The 15,067-nt window shown below is 39.5% G+C and overlaps 2 protein-coding genes across 5 annotated transcripts in view; one reads left to right on the forward strand and one right to left on the reverse strand.

The window, feature by feature from the left end:
• waslb (WASP like actin nucleation promoting factor b) overlaps window positions 1-6,368 on the forward strand; it is a 29,508-nt gene extending 23,140 nt beyond the window's left edge. For all 4 annotated transcript variants that reach the window (XM_067582242.1, XM_067582243.1, XM_067582244.1 and 1 more), the window contains one exon: window positions 949-6,368. In XM_067582242.1, the coding sequence (XP_067438343.1) occupies window positions 949-1,010 (62 nt within the window). In that variant the 3' untranslated portion in view covers window positions 1,011-6,368. The remainder of the gene's footprint in view (window positions 1-948) is intronic.
• A 1,957-nt stretch (window positions 6,369-8,325) lies between these two features.
• Window positions 8,326-13,139, reverse strand: lmod2b (leiomodin 2 (cardiac) b). Its single transcript, XM_067582241.1, has 6 exons — window positions 12,608-13,139; window positions 11,848-12,333; window positions 10,874-11,134; window positions 10,565-10,777; window positions 9,524-9,976; window positions 8,326-8,466 (listed from the first exon to the last, which is right to left on the reverse strand). The coding sequence occupies exons 1-6, from the start codon at window positions 12,881-12,883 to the stop codon at window positions 8,440-8,442; spliced, it is 1,716 nt and encodes a 571-aa protein (XP_067438342.1). The 5' UTR covers window positions 12,884-13,139; the 3' UTR covers window positions 8,326-8,439.
• Between the last annotated feature and the right edge of the window lie 1,928 nt (window positions 13,140-15,067).

The raw sequence follows: 15,067 nt of genomic DNA on the forward strand, positions 1-15,067 counted from the left end.
CTCTGTTCATAAAATTTTTGTTTTTAAGTTTAATTTGAGCTTCAGTGGACATCAATGATATTTTCAGAGTACCCCCCTGTCTCCTGTCATGTACAGTAGAAAACCAAGATTTTTACCATGAAACTTACTTTACTTTGTATTATATTACATTCATTTAGCTTTCGCCCAAAGCAACTGATAATAATAATAAGTGCTGACGCAGAGGTAAAAAAGTCATCTAGCTCGGTGCTACATCGGCCAATCAAAACATACGTGTTCATTCCATGTAAATTACTTGTTAACATTATTGCCGCTTGTACTTGTTACTAAGTGATTTATACATCTTGATAACCTTCCAGAGTTAACCTTGTCTCTCTCTTATTATTACAAACCGCTGTGTAGTTATTTGGCCTGTAAAATAATGGATCTATTTCTCAAACCAGCCTATTTGGATTGTATTTCTTGGCCTCACTGGTACATGAAACAACATGCCCCCCCGCCAACGCAAGTAAAACTTCTCTTAAAAAATAGGGCAGTTCCTTGACACCACTTGCAGGAACTCAATGTGTTGGCTTAACATTAGACCTCTAGACTTTGCGTCATTTACGGTACGTCAGATGACACTTTGTCGCCAATATATAAATCAGACTTTCCCCACTTCCTCATGTACCTTGTGATTTCTTTTTTCCACTTTTTGGCCTTTTCTGTAAAGGAAACTTTTCTGTCCTGCTTGAAAGTACTCCTTAAAATAGATTCAAAGAAGGTACAAAGTCAAAAATGTAAATGTATATGTAGTGTTAATATAAAAATGTATTTATGAAGTACTTGTTATCCCAAACAAATATGAATTTCATCAGGGAAGGAGAGTACTTTAGAAAATATAACATTGCCTGAATTAGTGTGGAAAAAAAACATCTTTTCTGAGCTGTTTCAGTTGACTTCATATGAAGGTCTTCTTCTCTTCCACAGATGACGACGACGATGATGAAGATGATGAGGACTTTGAGGATGAGGATGAATGGGATGACTAGCGATTTTTTTTTTTCTTTATTATTTTTTTTTATCCCTTCCCCAACCCCCCTCGGGATGATTGACACTAAAATTGTTCTTGTCTTTCTAAAAAGAAATCTTTAATTTCAAATTATAAATGTAAATGTTCTATCAATTTGCTGTATATTTTTGTTGCCTTTATGCTTTTTTTATTAATCTGTGCAATACCTCATTTAATCTGTTAAAGTTTGTCATTCTCATATCTTAGTTTGTTGTTTCTTCATCTTCGTCATGTTCACTTGGTTTGTCTGTCAGCTCCATCTCATTCTCTTAGTAGCAATACGTCACATCTCGCATTTTAACTGTCTTCTGCTTTTCCTCTGTTCATCCCATCTCTCTGTATCTTTCTCCTCCTCCCACATCCCCAACTCTTTGCTATTTATCTCCTCCATCTGTCAACCATCTCAACCATCTTTCATGTCTGCTTCCTCCCATCACATGTTCTCTCCCCGTGTCACTCTCGTGTTCTCTTGCTATCCCGTGTTCCCAGAATAACGTGCAATTTTACATCAAGTTGTCTCTTGAACCTTTAGAGTTGAATGTTTTTTTGTTTTTGTTTTTTTTCTTTTGGTCAGTGATTGAAGGAGGAGGGCTTACAAAACCAGTTGCCACAAATCCTTCATCATGTCATCATTGTTCGTCAGGAGGAAGAAAAAAAATTAACTATTTTCATACCCTATTGCTCTGTAGTTTATTTTTACTTATTCAAATGATCCTAGTTTAGCACTCATATTTTCTTAAAACAAAGAAGAAGAAAAAAAAGAAATGCTTTTTGGAATATTTAGCTTCATTTGCTGTTGACTGTAAATTTGCTCCAGAGTTTGAGTCTTGTTATATTTTTGCACAGATTGAAAGAGGAGACTCGCTGCATGAGTACAGGACATTTTCAGGTCTGTATCATTATGAAACATACATATGCTTTAAGATACCAGGCAAAATACACTTTGACATTAAGCATTTTTAACCGTTAACACATCACACTACAGACTACACGCATGGAGGTAGCCCACAGTCTTAAGGCTGGCTCTGTTGTGAATTTTAGTTGGGTTTTTTTTTTTTTTGTCAGTCACACTACATTCAGTTGAAATTGTGTATTTTTTTTTTTTAATCTTTTTATTTTTTACAGTAGCGAGCAGAGCATTAATAAATGCCTGTTTGTTTGAATCAGGACATTCATCATGTAAAGCTTGAGGAATAAAGACATTTTAGTTTTACACACCTGATGCTTATAATGGGTCCATATGCTAAGTTACTGTACAAAAACAGCTGGGCTAAAGTTGTGTTCTTCCAGTTCTTCCTGTTGTAGACACTAAGTGCTGATGCAGCGTAGGGAGAAACATTAGATCCATGGCATTATGCATAATAAAACAAGTATCAATATTTTCCTGACTAACTAGTAAATAATGAAGTGTAATATAGGAATTGCTTATCTAAAGAACTCAGACAGTGGGCAGTTTTTCCCTACAAAGAGCCAGTGATTGAATGTGAACATGCATCCAAATTTGGGTTGAAGGTGCAATGTGTAGAATTTAGTGGCATCCAGCGTAACGGACTTGGCAGAAATGGAATATAGTATTAATAAATATTTTTTAATTAGTGTACAATCACCTGAAAATAAGAATTGTGTTTTCGTTACCTCAGAAGGAGCCCTTTATATCTACATAGGGAGCAGGTCCTCTCCCACAGAGCCTGCCATGTTGTACCGCCATGTTTCTACAGTAGCCCAGAACGTGCTTGGAAGGGGAGGGTGAGGGGTTATCAGTTGGTTGCAGTCTGCAACCTCACCATTACGTGCCACTAAATATTACACACTGGTCCTTTAAATAATATTAACAAGTAATTCTTGAAATGTGTGTAATTTAATGGAAGATTTGCCACAAAGGACAATACTCAAAACACCGGATTTAAGAACACTAGATTTAAAAATGACTTTGTTTACTTGGAGTGAATGACAACTCTCCTGAGATTGTCCAAGTGTGGTAAACTCCAAATACTAGCAAGATAAGTTGGAGAAAGAAATCTATTTATAGCTGTTATTTCAGCAGTTCCTTTAAATATGGCATAACGTGGAGGTGTTTCTCACTTTAAAGCAAGACCATGTAACTTTTGCTCAACAGCAGCTACTGCTAGCACAAGTTACCATTTGAGATCATGCTAAATGCTAAAATGTAAAACTCAAACAGAAGCACAAAGGCAGAAAAGTCATGAAGTTGTTGAAGTGAATCAGTAATGTGTTATAAAACAGTAGCTAAGTTTGATAACATTAGCCATCTTAGCTAACTGGTCATACCAGACCAAGAAAGGGGCAGTGTGTAGAATTTAGTGACATCTAGCTGAACAGACTTGAAGAATGATTGTGTTTTCGTTACCTTAGAATGAGCCCTTAATATCTACATAGGGAGCGGGTCATCTTCCACGGAGCTCACCATGTTGCACCGCCATGTTTCTACAGTAGCCCAGAACGGATAAACCAAACAGCCACTGTAGGTTCTCCTACATGCTTGGAGAGGGAGGGGCTATCGGTTTGTTGCAATCTGCAACCTCACTGCTAGATCCCACTAAATCCTACACATTGCACCTTTGACAGCAAAACTCCTGAGTGTCTTCTATTGAGCAAGAGTGTGTTTTATTGCCTATTAATTTAACTTTTCATTTGTATGAAGAAGACTTTGTTTTCTTCTTTCAAAAGTTAGGCAGTCTCACTTTAAATCTTCACATTGCAGGACACTGGGACCTTTTAATAGTCAGGGACAAAACTTGGCCATCCCGCTTTACACTACAGCAGGCATATTAGCTCTACGATATGCTTAATATTCAAAATTATGAATCTTAACCTGCCTTCATGGGTTGGCCTAAAGTTGTGCAGATTATGATTTTTAGTCTGTTTCCTAACTGAAAGACAAAAGCATCTAAGCATTAAACAAGTGCTATATGGCAAGTCAAGATGTTTAATTGATTAAAAACATTGTCCTTTAAATATTCTCATTAACATTTTGTAAGAAATGCAATTATTGACAAGCGACTAAGCAGCCTAGTATTTAGCAGATATAATTAAGAACTTAGCATTTAGCATTTCTGAATGAGGAATGCTTATTTTGCACAGGGTGACAAGCAGCATGCTAACATCGCTAACATGTTTTTGGGTATAGGAGAGCCAATTCAGAAACATCTTTCCAACTGTGTACACAATAATAACACAATGGTATATTGATTTTTTTTTTTTTTTAATTTTTAAATTTCCTTTATTTTTTTTTGTTTTTGTTTTGTATTTTGGTTTTTCACTGTTTGCCAGTCAGTGAAAAGAGGAATGTTGGCATCCTCTTTAAATTCTGTCTTTGAGAGACAAATTGCCACTTGTTGGATGTAAGAACTGACCTCTTTTGTCGAATATCATGACACTTTTTTGGGAAAAACCTAGCCATGTTTTCGCAGATGTTAGCTTCTGTAGGTAACTCGGTTAATAAGATGTTATGGACGCCAAGCCTTATCAAAGAGGCTGGACAAATAATGAACTCTTACATTGTACACTCCAATAAAAGGTTGATATTTACATATTTTGGTATTTGGGCCTCTTTTACCGTTACCATGATTGAACATTGAAACTAATATGGTATCACAGTACTAAGTGTTTTAGCATTAATGTGTAGAAGAGAGCACAATCTTGTCTGTCAAGTCTGTAGTTTGAGTCTGTGCATAGTTTGTCTGTGTGTGTGTGTGTGTGTGTGTGTGTGTGTGTGTGTAATACAGGCCTCATCACCTGCAATAGATAGCCAAGACAGAGTTGGACAGATCTATTAACAGCTGAGCAGAGGATTATCACATCCCTTACTGCTACCATTTCGCCATGCCAGGTAGAAACGTATGTGTGTGACATGATAGGTTCTGTGTCCAAAAAAGAAAAGTAACAAAAGGCGTGATGATGATTCATGATTCTTTGTTGACCCATCATGTGTCTATTAATAGCAATACACAGCTATAAATGCATATCTTTGTGTGTGAGAGAGACAGACATAGTTGGACGTTGAGAACATCCCTATATTTTTTATGTGGCAGTCAGTTCAACCTGTTTCTCTTGTGTATGTGAGACAGACTGTGAGAAAGGATAGAGAACAGAGAGTTTGTGTGCCAGGACCGGTCACCATTGGATCAGGCATCTCAGCCGACTACCATCTTATCTATTCCCAGGTATACATGAAGCCACATGAATTTCCTCTTCACTATTATTTTAGGTGCATGCGAGCTGAAAAAATTAGTCAGTGAAACATACTAAGAAAAAAAAAAAAAGGACAAAAAGTGGAACCAAAAATGTGTCTGAACTCTACAAGAATTTACCCTGTAAACAACTGTGTGTACAAAACAATAATAACCACAATAGCTTTATTAATTGTATTCCTTTACCATTTATTTTTAGTTATTGTCCGCATCAGCTGACACCACACTGACCCTATCAGTTCTCTGCTGTGGAGCTTATGAGAGGGATTAGAGCAGGTATGGCACTTTCCACTAGTGTGGCAGCGCTGCTTGGGTACAGTGCATCCATAGTGACCCCAAACAAAACACACATGCAGAAAGTCAAAAGCTTTATAGAAGCTACAGCACGCATGTAGCATATTAGCATAAAACTGGTTAATGGACATTATTTATACAGCATTATATAATCAATACTGGACAATTTTCTTGTTAAACTGAATGTGAAAGTGTAACTAAATGTATGGTTTACAGATAATGTTTAAAACTTGACCAGTATTAATGGCTGTGGAGGCTCAAAAGTGACAGGAAAAAATTATATCAATAAATGAATGACTGTGATTGATTAAAAAATAAATACATACATTTAAATTTGTTCCAAAAAAGAATAAATTAGCTAAAAAAAATAAAAATATTATTTTCTTATTTATTTATTTCCTGTATCACCTTTGGGCCGTCATAGGAGTACAATAATCTGACCTTAGCTATTGTTAAGTATAAAGTCACAAGTAGAATATTAGGTCAATTCTTGAAATTGCCCTTTAAATGCACTTGAAGCAATTAGCATTTTAGTAGCTTAATGTAGAATGCAGAAAGCCTTTATTGTCATTGTACTGCAGATACAACGAAATAAGGAGTGCTACTCGTGTTGGTACATTAAAAACACAGTACAACATAGTTTCACACAACCACACAACACTAAAATAAATAAATAAATAAATATTAAACAGTAAAGTAACTGCAGAGCAAAGAGCCGCTGCACTCATGTGTGCCGCCATCTTGTATTATGAAAAGAAAAAAATTAGCAATGTAGAAAAGCTTTTATTTGTAAAGCAGCAACCCTGCGTGCGTAATTCAGTGAGGAGCGCAAAGGTCAAAATGCGTCTGTGTTGTGACTGAGAAGTTTAGCGGTTTCAGGGATCTACTATAAATGTAAAAGGGATAAATGCAAACCCTGCATACGTAACCATTTTGTTGCGGTTCAGAGACTGGTATTACATTTCCTTATAGAGCATGATAATCTCCGTCCATCCTGAAATATAACGTCTTTAATTCTATATGAGGATAATGCAGTGACCACCCTGAGTGCAGAAACCACACTTATAAACAGGATGTCTGTAGATTTTATGACAGATTTCATGGAGGGATTCCCCTATTGGCAGTTTGACACATATGACAAAGTGCTGTACTTAAGTAAAGGAAGTTTTATTCTGAGGATACTTAGCTAAAGGAATGCATTGTGCATGCTGAGCTGCTTGGGAGGGCCATTGAGCATTCATGTACTCCGCTTACTCACCCCAAACAAATATAAGTTCTGTCCAACTAATAAAAAGGAAAAAGTCTGATTTAAAGTTGGATTTTCTCTTCAATTATCTTTTTTCATGCAAACCGAACGAATAAAACACTCAGATTACTGTTTTACAAATTACCTATAATCTACTCTACTACTGTAGATTGACCATTGCTCAAAGAATATCATTGCTTTTTGATGCCAAATTCATATCATCATTGCATATTTAAACTGTGAAACATAGGGGAAAAAAACAATATATCATGGATATCACAAAAAATATCATATAACTTTGGTAACTTTCTGCATTAACAAGGCTTCTGTTCAGCATTCAAATCTCAAGTCTCAAAAGTCAGAAAGCATGCAAAACTTCAAAATAAACTATGCTTTCAGTTGCACTATCTATTTTAAATACCTTTCTAGTGCAAGTTTCAATTGTTCACACATATTTTTTCTTACCATACTGAGGTCAATAGAATGCCTATAATAGAAACAAATCTAGAAAATAAATCTAAAAACCTCTGGTTGCTTTTGGGAAAGGGTCGGTTGCAATGTCATTTGTAGTTTTCTGCTTGTTGCCACCCCTAAGCCCTTGACCGTGTTGTCTTTGAACAGCTGCTCTGTGGACTGAGGAGTCACAGAACTCTCCCAAGACACGTAAACAAATGCAGGACCAGGATTAGCACGACCAAATCTAATAGCTTCCATCTCTCAGTGTCTTGGTGTCACACTCTGCTCTATCATCCCTGTGGTGATCCCCCTGACCCAGGCTGAGTTCAGACTAGTTCTGTTTTACTTACTTTACTGAAATTTTGACGAGTTTGTTCTTTATTTTCATTTTCCTGTGGGTGCAGAAGTGCCCAGTCTATAATGTTACATGAGCAATTACAGAGAATACATGCTTTTTTAGTTGGTGGGAGAGAGAGAAACAAGTGTATATTTGCATAAAGCCTTTGCCTCCTGCAGCCTTAAAGTATCCTATATCCCATTTTACCTCGTAATAATGTACTATAGTTGATGCCTCTTGCCTGCACTTGTTATGCATTGTGAATTGCTTAAAGTGCGCAAAAGCCCAGCTCTTATACGTGCTAACTGAGTGGGTGTATTGTGAATGTGATGGAGAGGGAATATGCATCAGTGGTGCTTGAACAGTAAGCTGACTCACTGATATAAATAAACTTAGTTAAAGTGGTAATGCTGCATATGATTCTGCATAGAAGCTTGATCCTTTTCTTTTAAATGGAACCGAATAAAACAGTCTACATACTTCGACAGGTAAGATTGTAAACACCAAATGGCTATATTCAGAAATGAACACATAATTCAACCAACAACAGATCATATTTACAAGTTTACAAGAAAACAGTGAGTTAGAAAACTGATCAGTAAACAGTTCAGACAACTTGTTTCAAAATTTAAATACAAATATCATAAACTTTAACATTATTCAAATGTAAAGCTATTACTGTATAGCAGTGCAAATTTCCAGCATATTTTCATTTTCATGAGTAAGAATTCAGTTATTTTTGCCTCCACAGTAACATGTTTTCATCACCTTGTGCTTTCATCGTTGCCGGTCACTCCATCGCTGTCGTTATGCACATTCCCCGATTTCCATGGCAACAAATAGACCTCATCTCTTTCCTTTTGTATTATCGTAGATGATGTGGGATTTCCACCTGTAAAAAAAGTGCAGTGTTGTCAGTTTTTAGTGCAGTTCTGAGGAATATTTTAGGAAATAGAGTGGTGACAGTAAAGATAGTGTTGGGAGAGACAAAAGCAGCCAGATGTGGATAAAGTCAGCCTTAGCCCTGCCTCATAACTGTGTAAGATGTCCCCTGTTGTGTCAACCGATAGTGTTTGTGGGCTTTGTTATTGGCGCGTGCTGTGGTAACGTGTCATATCTGTCTTTATCAAAGCTCCACTGAACAGTTTCTATAAATACCAGCACAAAGTGGCAGGAATTTCACAGCTAGGAGACCCCTCCATCTGAGGGCAGAGCTGATTTTCCACTCTAACATTGTAACGAGCTAAGAAAAAAAGATAGCATGCACACATGAAATAATACAAAAACAAAGCTCAAACATATTGAGCTTACAGACTTTTGTATTCTTAATTCTTTCTAGTTCTCTAACAGTTTCATTGTTTTTTTTTCCTTCCCTCTTTCTCTCTCTCTGTATCAGTTATCTTCCTCTTCTGGTTGAGCATACTTGACTGGCTTGGCTGACATTATTATCTGCTTTATGTTGGCTTTTCTGTCTCTCTCTCTCTCTCTCTCTCTCTCTCTCTCTCTCTCTCTCTCTCTCTCTCTCTCTCTCTCTCTCTCTCTCTCTCTCTCTCTCTGGCTGTAAAAGCATTGTGATCATGCCACAGTGCTGACTGGTGGTAAGCACCATTTTCCCTGCCTAACCAAGACCAGCCATAGAAATGACTCAGACACCACTGGTTCTTTGTCATCGTCATCTAAATTAAACCTTCTCCTTGTTCAGTTTGCCTGCAGACATCCCAGTTTTGCAGAAAGTACATTGCTTGATTGCTTAGAAGAGTTCCTGATCATTGTTCTTGTCATCCAGTTGCTCAACAAACAAAACAAGAGTTTTATGTCTGTCAAAGGAGGAAAACGTTTCTTTAATTTCTTCTTTTAAACTCTTCCTCTGTAATATGTGAATAATTTAGATTTCAACCAATCAAATGGTGGCTCTCATCATTTGGATGTCCACTAGTCATCCCACTCACCCGTCTCAGGTTGCGGATGCTGCTGGTGCGGATGGATTCCATCAGCTGATCATGCGCCGACCTCATTGGTGTGGACGGCCTGCTGCCCTCCTCTCCTCTCCTCTCCATGGGCCTCAGCGCATTCTTGAGCTCCTTCAGGATGCTACCTGTCTCGCCCTTCCCCGACTCCTTCGTCTTCCCCTTCTTGCCCTTCTTCCCCTTCGTCTTTGCCACCTTCTTGCTGCCAGCCTCGTGTGCTTTGATGACCTCTGCAATCATCCTGGTGGGCTTCTTCTTCTCCTGCTGTGGAAGAGGCGGTGGGGGAGGAGGTGGGGGAGGTGGAGGTGGAGGCGGGGGAGGAGGAGGTGGAGCAGGAGGGATCTGTTTTTTAGCCAGGTCGCTCCGGGGGAGTTTGGGTGAGGACCAAGGAGATGCTCTGGGTGAGCTGTATGGTGATGAACTTGGTGTTCCTTTCTACAGGCAAGAGAGGCAACAGTTACAAATACATAGATAACTAGAAAAGGCAAACATTTCTGAGGGAAACTGAAGTGTTTTTTGCGTGTGCTGACAATTGCAGGTGTTAATTGTTTGCATGTGAGATTTCAAAGCAGTCGAAGTATCAGTTAAAGTTGAAGCGCTGAAAGGGTTTTCATTTTTGAGCCCTGTATGCAATTGAATTGTCAGTTTGTACGTAAACACTGAAAGTAGAAGAGTTGAGGAGTAAGAGGTGAAAGCAGCTGAAATGTTAACTGATAAGCACTGAAGGAAGTTGAACGGTCAGTTAAAGTGCACAAGATGAAAGCAGTTGTACTACTGGGTGAAGTGTTGCAATGAAGTTGAAGCGCCAGAGATAGTTGAAGTGTGTGCACTGACAGCAAATAGGTGAAGTGTCAGCTGGTAAGTAAGCAGTGACAGCAGTTAAAATGTCAGTTGAAGAGTAAAAATTAAGTGTCAGTTGATGTGTAGAGGCTCACAGAGTTAGGGACTTTGAAAACAGTGATGGAGAACAAAGACAAGTCAGACACTTTATAACATATATTATCATAGAAAAAAGTTACGTACCAGTGCAGTGGTTCTGGGGTTAATGACTCCCTCCAGTGCCCCCTGCTGGCCCTGCTGCTGCCGCTGCTCCTGCAGTCGTTTCTGTCTCTGGCGGTCCTGGTTCCTGGTTAGGATTCCCGTCATGCTCATCCTCGGACCAGGGAGGTTAAACTGGTAGCCCAGTTTGATCAAGGTGTAGTTTTCTCTCAGAATCTTCACCATCTCCATTTCTACCTGCGGGGGGCAGTTTGAACAAGGGAGACAGTATTACATATTTGCAGGTGGACAAGAGGGATGTCTTCATAGAAGGAATGAGAGAAAGAAACCAACCTGTCCTCCACACATGTGTCTCTGGTTGTGAAATCGAAGCTCAGTCAGGGTATTGTTTCCTGGAAGTGCTTGAACCAGCGCCATCACACCCTTCCCAGTCACATAGTTAGACTCTATATTGAGACTGATGATGGACGAGTTCTCCCTCAGCATCTTAGCAATGGCCAGAGCCACAGGATCATCAGCGTGAGTGTTTGCAAGACTGAAGACCCGCACATGTGTGTTGGATCTCAGTGCTTCAGCAAATCGGATGAGGGTTTCCTAAGAAAGGAGTTACAGAACATCTGACAACCACTCAGCGGGACAATAAACAGCCATAGTTACTTTAACTAGAATCCCTTTTTGCCACCGTTGAGTTAACCACAGTATGATGACAAGGGAACAATAAGAAACTTTTTTGTTATTGAGTTAGGGCACCATGTTATTGTCCGTTCTCCAGTCATATGAAATGTTTGCACCAAATATGTAGCTATTATCTCTTTTACATAACCCTGGCAAGATGTCTGGTTCTAAAAATAATCTGGCATACAATCAAAACTGAGAGCAGGATGCTAGCAAGCTAAAGGCTAACATGTCTTCCACTGCCCAAACTCTACCACACTTCATTAGGCCATGAGAAAATGGTTGGTTTTTGGTGCAAAATTGAATCAAATTGCAACTCTTGGACCAATTCTTACAAATTTGACTTTCTCCTTATGATAAAAAAAACATTTTGTGCCAGCTGACTAAACTGAACAAATTACTAAAGTTGTTAATGAGCACTAACTAATAGAGTTAGCTAGCTAAAATAGTTTATAGTTTTGCTGATTAACAATCCCTCAAACTACATGTTGAATCATACAGTATAAAATGCACCCATGATGTTCAGTGTGGGTAAAAGTTCCTCAACAGGTAAGTAGGAAAAATGTCTTGTAATTTATATTTTGGGCAGGAATATGGGAAGGGTTTACTGAGAGATTTTTTTGTTTTCGTACCTGCGAGATGTCGTCAATATTGTTAAGATTAACCTCTGTGAGTTCAGGGTCGTTATTAATGGCTCGTTGTAGAGCTTCGTCGACAACAGTGGGGTTTCCGGACGCGTTGGGGTCAGCAGGTGGAGGGGGAGGGGTCAGTCTCATAGGCTCCACCCTCAGAGGCTTTAGTAGCTTTGGGGTGTCAGCCTGTGATGTCAGCGGCCCAGAATCCTTTGGGGGCTCAGGCTTTGTTTTACTATCTTCTTGCTCCTCTTCCTCCTCATCCTCCTCTTCTGTTACTGCTTCCTCCTCTTCCTCACTCTCCTCCTCTTCTTCATCTTCATCATCCTCCTCCTCCTCGTCCTCCTCTTCTTCTTCTTCTTCCTCTTCTTCTTCTTCCTCCTTTTGTTTCTCATGCTTTTTCTGCTCTTTCTCATTTTCATCATCTTTTTCATCCTCTGCTTCACTGTTTCTCTCTGTCACACTCTCCTCCTCTTCTTCCTCATCCTGTGTCACATAAAATTTTTCAGGGATTGAAAGAGAATTTGCTTTTCTTTAAAACTTTTGTAACATGTATATTGTAAGGCTAATGAAGATGGCTTAAGGCAACTAAAGAAAAATGAACCATTTGTTATCTTTTTAGTACTTCAGATGACTTCTTACTTTTAGCTTTTTAAGTAATCTGTTCTGTGTTCCATCTGATACAACTTCAAACAAGCTAGCTTTGCCTCTGGCACATTTTAAAAATGCGAAGCAAATCTAATTAAATGTCACCACTGACCGGTTTAGGGCTTCCTCCACCGATCTCATCCTCCAGAATTTTACGCGTCTCATTTTCCCAATACTTCATTAGGGCCTCTCTGCTGAAGGTGCCCGTTGGGCTCTTGTCTGTCTGGTCTCTCTGTCTGAGTCCTATGGGCACGTTGGCATCAGGGTCGATGTCCGCCAGCTCCTTTTCCAACTCAGCCAGTTCCTCAGGGCTGAGGGAAGCCAGAAGCTCGTCCTCGTCGACATCTTCGTACTTACTCAGCTCTCGACGGTACCCGAAACAACTCATGGCCAAGGTGTGATTAGCACAGACCAGTCAGAGTCAGTTAACTACCACAGAAAGACCAGTTATTGAGTTGCATGTGAGAGATTCCGACAAAAGACAAGGTCCACTGTAAGGTTGCTGGAAATCCAAGGACATAAGGGGTCATTGGAAATTCAGAGTCCAGTTGAGGTGATCCTTGCCAGGCGAGGGTTTTTGGACGTACTGGGTCCAGTCAAAGTGTGCTCCTGATGAAAGCTCACTCCAGTCTGAACTGGATCTGTCCTGGCTGGCTGTGTCACCGCGAAATAGAGTGCAAGTGTGTGTGTCGGTGTCCTCGCCTCTCTAATCTCTCCAGCTGCTGTTTGGGCCTTAAGAATGGGATCAGGGGGGAACGTACCAAAGTGTGGGCCCCATGATGCAGCGTCTTTTTTGGGAGGCACCGCTCTGAGAGACAGAGCCACAAAAAGCATGTGAGCTCAGAGACTGTGTGGCCAGTCAACGTAGCAGTCTGTCACCAATGCCTGAGTGGCTTTGTTCATGGCCAAAAAAGACCAACTGGACCCAACAGATACACAGAGCGAGAAAGATAAACAGAGATAATGTATCTCTCAAAAAAGTGGCACAGGCTCGATCCCCACATGTCCATCAGTGGAGACGTTTCAAAGCATCCTCCTATGTTATTGTCAGTAAATCTGGATGACTCCCATAGCAGAGACACATATGGAGATAGGGGCAAAGAAGATACTTAGAGCTATGAGGTTTATGGATGTGTTGTTATGATTTTTGTGCAGTAGATTAAGATTAGGTGACCTATGGGCTATGGTATGAACTGACATATGTAGTGTTTTTCCTGTTCTGTTTTAATGTTGTCACCTGTCTAACTGGTTTCCTGATATTTTTTTTATGTTTTAACCTGACAGACACAGACATAATAATAAAGCCCTAATCGAGTTTATTGGGTGGTTGTTTGATTTCAAATGGATTAAAAGGCATGAGATCAGTATGATCTTAATAGACTAATGCACAGTAATACTGTTATGGTTTTGTGTCAGTCTGGCTCTGTTCCTTAGTTGTCATTATCTGCCAGTCCACCAGAGACCCTCAGCTTTTTCTCCCTTTGATGTTAACTTTGGACGGAGTGGGAAAAGGACAGATACTTTGAATATTAAGATGAATTGACTGTTTAATCTTGCTTTGTGCTCTTACGTTGCCATAGATGCCCTTTGTGTTTATTGATCTGCTCTCTATCAATATTCATGGATAGATTGAAAGGGAATCTGTAGGTGGAGAGAAGGTGGATCTTCTGTAAATATCTAACATGCTAAAATGATTTGACAGTATCAGTCTGTCAGATTTTTGTTGTTCCTTATGCTGGTTTCACTTGTATGTTCAAAGTTTAAAATGTGAGTGTGACATACTGAAGAGAAGATTTTGTTTCTAGGTTTTTGGTTCGCTCTGTGTTTTTCCTCCTGTGTTCCCAGCCTGTTTTTCCCTTCACACTTTCCCTCAACACCTGACCTGCAATAGCCTCATCAGCCTTGCCCTGTGTTTTGCCTGACATACCTTCCTAATCACCTTGTTACCCAATCAACATGCTCCCTCCTTATTCTGGTCCCTGCTCACCCCTGCCTTGTTTTGTGATTAGTCTTCTGTGTATGTATACCTGTCTGTTCTCTTAGTTGTTTGTCAGATTGTCGTCTATGTTTCCAGTGTTCCAGTTTGTTTATGTTCCTTGTTTCATGCCAGCCTGTTACCTGTATCTTCTGTTACCTGACTACTGAACTCAAAGTAAAGATCTTCGATCAGTAATTCTGCCTCGGTCTCTGCATTTGGGTCCACTTCCTCTGCTACCTGTGACAAATACTAAATTGGGCTGCAGAATTTGACATGAAATACAAGGGAACAAATATCTGTTGCATCACAGGATTTCTCTTGGAAATAGTTGACCTCACAGGCAGGCTCATGCCAGTTTTTTCTGTTCTTTTTAGGTCTAGATAGAGCAGATTTATTTTTGGCTGGATGTTATTGAATGCAAATCAGCAGTGAGATTACACTTGTATCTCTCACACACATAAACACACAGAGAACATATGTACACTCTCCCACATGCCGGCACATCATCAACGTCATCACTCCAAATCCCTCTCAGTCTGGCACAGACAACATAATGAAAGAAGAGGAATTATGCTGATATTATTAAGGGTGTTT

This window comes from Thunnus thynnus, chromosome 23, assembly GCF_963924715.1.
Source record: "Thunnus thynnus chromosome 23, fThuThy2.1, whole genome shotgun sequence".
In the NCBI taxonomy this organism is placed as follows: domain Eukaryota; kingdom Metazoa; phylum Chordata; class Actinopteri; order Scombriformes; family Scombridae; genus Thunnus; species Thunnus thynnus.

Bases quoted from the DNA above. Each gene is read 5' to 3' on its own strand.
- lmod2b (XM_067582241.1), bottom strand. From the start codon at position 12,883: ATGAGTTGTTTCGGGTACCGTCGAGAGCTGAGTAAGTACGAAGATGTC. The intron at 12,334-12,607 runs GTCAGTGGTGAC...TATGTGACACAG, and splicing joins GTGGAGGAAGCCCTAAACCG to GATGAGGAAGAAGAGGAGGA. The intron at 9,977-10,564 runs GTACGTAACTTT...TCTTGCCTGTAG, and splicing joins ACCCCAGAACCACTGCACTG to AAAGGAACACCAAGTTCATC.